Here is a 6000-nt window from a genome sequence, read left to right as displayed (position 1 = left end):
TCCCCTCCAATGATTTTCTTGGTTGTTCTGGGAATGGAATTTAGCAGCCTCAATTTGGGGGGTGCAGAATGTATCTCCAACCACTAGAGGGCGGGTCACTAGCGTGCAGTCTGGTGCCAAGGCCTTTCTGGGCCCTTTTAGGGACTTGGGTGTCCTAGGACAGATACAAGCTCACCTTTTGGAATGAGCCTGGAAAAATATGGAGTCAAGACTGTGACCCAAACCCAGGTGGCCCCCCCTCCTCCAGGTCACTCCCTGCTGCTCTTTCTTAATTCTGTCATGGCTGAGATAAGAATTTCTCAATACCAGCACAATTGACATTTGAGGACCAATAATCACTTGTGGAGCTGTCCTTCGAGCTATGAGACATTTAGCAGCCCTTGCCACCCCATCTCCTACAGGCTAGTAGCACCTTCATCCGCACTTCCAGATATTGGGAACCAAAAATGTCTCCAGACATGGCCAAATGTCTCCCCAAATTGCCCCGCTTGAAAGCCTCTGTGGAGACAGGTGAGCTGGGGGGGCCAGGAGGATGGGGGCCTCGAGGGGGCCGGCCGTGGCTAGCGTTACACAGTGCGGAGACGCCAGAGATGACATATGTGCTCTAAATACATTTTAGAACTGTTGTGTTCTCCTGCTTTTCCTCTCCAAAGACTGCAGAGCCTCCCGGTCTTTGCCTCGGTTTATTCCACCTCCTCGCTTTACGGCAATAGAGACTGAGGTTCAGAGGCCCAAGCTTTTAAGCCACCCCTCTTCTCTAGGAGCCTTATCCTCCAGCTGTGAGCACTCTGGGCTGAGGGGCTCCCCATCCGTTGGCTTTGACCTTAGGAGCATCTGTGGGCTCCCTCCTACTCCTCCTGCCCACTAGGCCCTGCCACCCCTCCAGCTCCCCAAACCCGGGTGCTCCCCCACCAGAGGGGGGAAGCAGCAGGTGTTGATGCTAATCAGCGTTCACAGCCCAGAACTGCAGTCGCTCCCAGGCTCACACACTCCCCAAAATTAAACACTCATTATACAAAATTAATTGACATTAATTAGCAAAAATTAAAACTTTAAACACAGCAAGGCGCTTTGGGGGGAGGAGTAGAGCAGGCAGGCTCTGCGTTTGTCACCCCCCTACTTCCCACCCGCCTACCACCCCCAAGTCTCCCCACTTCCATTCTAACACAGGGCTGGAGGAATTCAGGCTAGATCTGTACCAGCACTTCACCACAAGCCCAGTGAATCCCAGTTGAGGAGGGCAAGAAGGGGCTGTGCTAGTCACTAATTGATCCATAGCCCCCCAGACTCTATATCTAGTGCTAGAGCCAGGAGCCTCCTCTCAGTCCAGGTCTCTATGATCTCAGGGAGAGATGTGGTCAATTGAAGGAAGTGGACTACTGAGGAGCTGGCCCCATGTCCCTGCTCCTGGGTGCCTAGAGGTTTGGGCACTGTGGATTGTCTGCTCTGTCCCACTTTCCTGTGTGACCTCAGAGAAGTTGCCCCTCCCCACTGAATCTCAGTCTCCATCCATATGATGAGGGGGTGGTGCTGGGTGAGCACTGAGGTTCCTGCCTGCTCCAGCACCTGCTGTCAGGGATGCAAATCTCTGGGAATTTGATTCACTCTGAGCAGAGGCAGGAGAGGCTGAATATGGAATTTGGGAACTAGCATTTCAAGAGAGCATGGGTGGCCCAGAGGGCTGAGTGGCTGGTGATGGAACACCAGACCTCAGAGAGGAAGGTCTTGACACCCTCCTAGATCAGAAGCTAATTCATCTGTCTACAGGGCTTGCCCCAGAGAAAAGGAAGGCAGCCCCCTTCACACTGGCAGCTCTCTGAGCCTTGAATACTTTCCCTCTAACATTGGTTATTTTCACTCGAGGACCCCACCCCCTCAGCACCCTCGTGGCCTGAGCAGGGAAGGAGCGAAGTGGAGAGCCACCCTCCACCTCACGCCTGCTCTCTGCATCTCTCTCTCTCTCTCTCCAGCCAGTGCCAATATCTGCAATGTGGTCCTGATGCGGTACGGGGAGCTGGAGGAAGGGATTGATGTCCTGGATGCTGATGGCAACCTTGTGGGCTCCTCCAAGATCGCAGCCAGACATGTAAGTTGGCCAGGAGACTCCAGGGGGCCTGGGAAAGCATTGGTTTCCCCATAACATGTGCATCATCATAGTTCTCTATTTTTGCGCTCTTCCTGTCTCCTCTTCACTGCCTCCTACCCCAGCCCCACTGTGTACCAGCCCTAGCTCTCATGGTCTGTCCCAGTCAAACCTGTCCCCTTGGATGGTCCCTCACTTCAACCTCCCTCTCACCCACACCATGAAAAGTCTCCATTTCTTGTCTCAGCCCCTCAGGACCCAACTCTTCAGTTGAGGTGTTAATTGGTGAGGGCAGAGGAGACTCCCCAGGGCTTTCTCCACAGCCCAAGGCCCAGGACCCTGCTGCCCTCCCTAGGCCTCTACATCCTCTTGGGCATGAGCAGTACGTCTGAGCAATGGCAGGTCATGTGGTTAGTGGGCATTTGGCAGTGCTACCTCACTGGGAGCCAGCACTGTGAGCACAGGGATTTCAGGCTTGCAGAGGCCACTGCATGGTTTGGAGAGTGCTCTTGCAAGCCCCCCATTGACCTCTGGCTTCACTGGTCCCATCACTCTAACACATGAGATTTAAAACCCATATCTTGTGCTTTCCTAGCTTTCATCCTGATGGTTGATGGCTTGTTCTGCTGCCCCAGGCTCTGGCCTGTGAGTGCTAGGAATGGACTAAGTAGTCAAGCCATAAATAGACCAAGTGTTCACCTCTGCTCCAGCCCCTGTCCCTCAGCAGCTCCCACCTGTGGCCAGAGCCTTTCTCCTGTCCATCAGGCCTCTCCATGGCCATAGATCCTCCTCACCACCATTCCTGGGATGGTCAGGACCCATCCCGGGCTTTAACAGGAGACAGGCTAGGAAGGCCATGCCAATAATGCATCCTCTGCTAGATGCCCTAGCACTTTCCTAGAGCCTTCTATCCTTTTCTCAACCTGGAAGGCCTTCCTGAGACTGATCATGAAAAGCCCACGTTCCTGGGAGAAACTTCCAGCCCTCCAACCATCATCAGAATAGATTTAAACTCAATTTTCTATGTGTTCCTAGCCTCCTTTTGCAATCAGCCCCTATGAGAGAGGCCAGCCATGATTCCTCCTCACGGGCCAACCACAAGGAAACCCAAGCGCCTGCAGCCCTGAGCTTCCTGTTACTTGCTGCCTGAGATTATAGGTGTTAACCACACCTGACTTGTTCGTGTGTGTGTGTGTGTGTGTGTGTGTGTGTGTGTGTGTGTGTGTGTGTGTACACTGGAGTTTGAACTCAAGGCCTGGACACTTGCTAGGCTTTTTCACTCATGGCTGGTATTCTATCATTTGAGCCATGCTTCCACTTCTAGCTTTTTGCTGATTAATCGGAGGTAAGAGGCCTTCAGATTTGTTTGCTTCAAATGGCAATCCTGAGTTCCTTAGTGGCTAGTGCTATAGGCATGAGCCACCACACGGAGCCCTGCTTCTGCTTTGTTTGAGAGTACCTGGGTCCTCCATGGGCATCCTGAGCACTGGTCCCTTCCTGGGCTGCTTCTGTTGCCACCTCTCCCCACACATGGCAGGTGACAGGAATCTGCTCTTTCAAATGTGTGTGGTGAGAAGATGAAGATTTTCTTTTCTGGTGTCTAGAATATGGTTAGTGAACCATGCCATGAATAATTCTATGCTGCCAGATGTGCACACACACCTAGGGCTTGGGGCAGGAGTTCACTGCCAGGTGGCTGTCCCTCACCCCCACCCCAACCCCTCTCACCACAACCTGTCTTTCCCCTGCAGGCCCTGCTGGAGACAGCGCTGACGCGAGTGGTCCTACCCATGCCCATCCTGGTGCTTCCCCCGATCGTCATGTCCATGCTGGAGAAGTGAGTTGGGCAACAGGATGGAGGAGAGTGAGGAAGAGGAATCAGTGGGCCCAGGGCAAAGGAAGGGAGCTGCTGGCAGCTTGCTCATGTTGTTACAAGGATGGAAAATATCCTGCTCCATTTTCAGACTCCCAGACAGTGAGGCTGCAATGGTTCCTTGAGAATTCATGGATTTATGCTATGCAGATTCCATGTGACTCTCCACAGACTATCCCAGAGACAGTCTGTGAACAAGGCTGGCCCAGTTCTGAGGGCCTGGCAGTTTGAGGGAGTGTCTGTGCCTGAGAGAGGGAGTGGGGAGGGAGCGGGGAAGGAAAAGAGAGGGAGAGAAAGAGAGAATGTACATACTTATCAAACAATGCAGGATCACTGAGCAACAGAGTCTGAGGATTATGAGAGGAAGACTAGATTTTGGGTTAGCATTACTTCTTGAAAGCATCTACCATGAAGCAACTCAATACCTTGAAAAGCCTTAGTTTCTTCACTTACAAAACAGGAACAATAACTTCCCATTCAGCGAGATGTTCTACGGATGCATATTTGTCGTGACTATATAGAATAAGTAAATATAGCTGGGTGCCTATGGTTCACCCTGGAATCCTAGCTACTTAGGAGGCTGAGATCAGAAGATGGTGGTTTGAGGCTAGCCCAACTAGGAAAGTTCATAAGACTTTTATCTCTAATTAAACACCTCAAAGCCAGAAGTGGAGCTATGGCTCAAGTGGTAGAGCACTAGCCTTGAACACAAAATCTAAAGGACAGTGCCTCGGCCCAGAGTTAAAGTCCAAGGACCAGCACATGCACACAAAGAGTAAGTGAACATTATATACCAATTATAAAATGGTTCTCTTAATTAATGAGTATAAAATTGAGTGGTGAAAATTGAAGTGCTGCTGAAGAAGGGACTGAACCAAGAGGGGAAGGAGCTTGGGCCAACCTATCTGTAGTTTGGGCAGACCTTAAATTTAGGCAAGACCAAGGAGAAGGTCAGAGGAAGGAAGAGCTCTAGGCAGAAGGAACTGCAGAAGGAACTGCACTAGAGGTGCAGAGCACTGGCTTATGCGGGTAATGGGGAGGCGGTGGCCATTCCCTCCCTCCTTACACTGTCCCCAGGCAGTCTTTGAAATTGGGGACAAGGTAGGACAAGGACACGGTTATGGGATTTGGGGATATAGGATTTTCCTAGATCATGGACCTTCTTAGTCTTACCATTACAAATATAACAGCTAGCCATTATTATTACCATCATCATCATGTAGTGGGGATGAAATTCAGGGCTTTGTACATTCTAGACAAGCACTGTACCACTGAGTCACACCCCAGCTCCTGTAGATGTTCAGTAAGGGTTGACTGAATGAATGAATGAATGGGTGCTCTTGTTTACTCCCCTTGACAGTGTGAGGAAGTATGATGATATCCCTGTTATACATATTTGGAAAGGCAGGCAAAGAGAGGTGTGTCCTCTAATTACAGTCACATACTAGAGAATGGCAGAGCCAGTGTGATGAAGGATGGCTGGCTAGTCTGGGCTCTTCCTATCACACTGGCTGCTCTCAGGTCTTAAGACCATGTTACATCATCAGCATGAATTTGGGTCCTGCCCTCCATTAAGCCTGACCTTAGAAAGACAAGCATACAACTCAGCCACAGGTGAGAGCAGGCAGGGTGTGATAGGGCCAGTTGGGGCTCTGAGAGGAAGCAGCACTATGGGCCCAGCAGCAAGGTGCTGTAATCTCGAGAAGAGCGACACAGCCTGAGAGTAGGACAGGACTTGGAAGAAGAAATGACTTTCTGGGCAAGGATTCTGGCTTGCAGGGGTCGAACCTGGGTGGAGCAAAGAATACTGGGGCTAAATGAGGGGCCCTGTGTGCCCAGCTGAGAGATACCCTCTCTTACTCTAGAAGAGGATGGGGGTGGGGGAGAAATTCCTGAGCAGGGGCATGTTAAGCACTGGAATTTAAGAAAATCTGGGACTGGAGATGTAGCTCAGGGGCAGAGCACTTGCCTAACATGCTAAAGGCTCTAGGTTAGATCTTCAGAACTTCAAAATCATCATCATCATCATCATCATCATCATCAT

At 51.0% G+C, this 6000-nt stretch overlaps 1 protein-coding gene across 3 annotated transcripts in view; it reads left to right on the top strand.

Annotated features, from left to right (window-relative positions):
* Positions 1-6000, top strand: part of Sfxn5 (sideroflexin 5) — a 111942-nt gene that overhangs the window by 83534 nt on the left and 22408 nt on the right. For 2 of the 3 annotated variants that reach the window (XR_007211873.1, XM_048352739.1), the window contains exons 11-12: positions 1971-2086; positions 3835-3920. Coding sequence is in view for 2 of the 3 variants with exons in the window: in XM_048352739.1 (XP_048208696.1) it covers positions 1971-2086; positions 3835-3920 (202 nt within the window). In the remaining variant the exon portion in view is untranslated. The remainder of the gene's footprint in view (positions 1-1970; positions 2087-3834; positions 3921-6000) is intronic. The other variant, XM_048352740.1, reaches the window with a different exon arrangement.

This window comes from Perognathus longimembris, chromosome 8 (assembly GCF_023159225.1).
Source record: "Perognathus longimembris pacificus isolate PPM17 chromosome 8, ASM2315922v1, whole genome shotgun sequence".
Lineage (NCBI taxonomy): Eukaryota > Metazoa > Chordata > Mammalia > Rodentia > Heteromyidae > Perognathus > Perognathus longimembris.
This window is presented reverse-complemented; position numbering and strand designations above follow the sequence as displayed.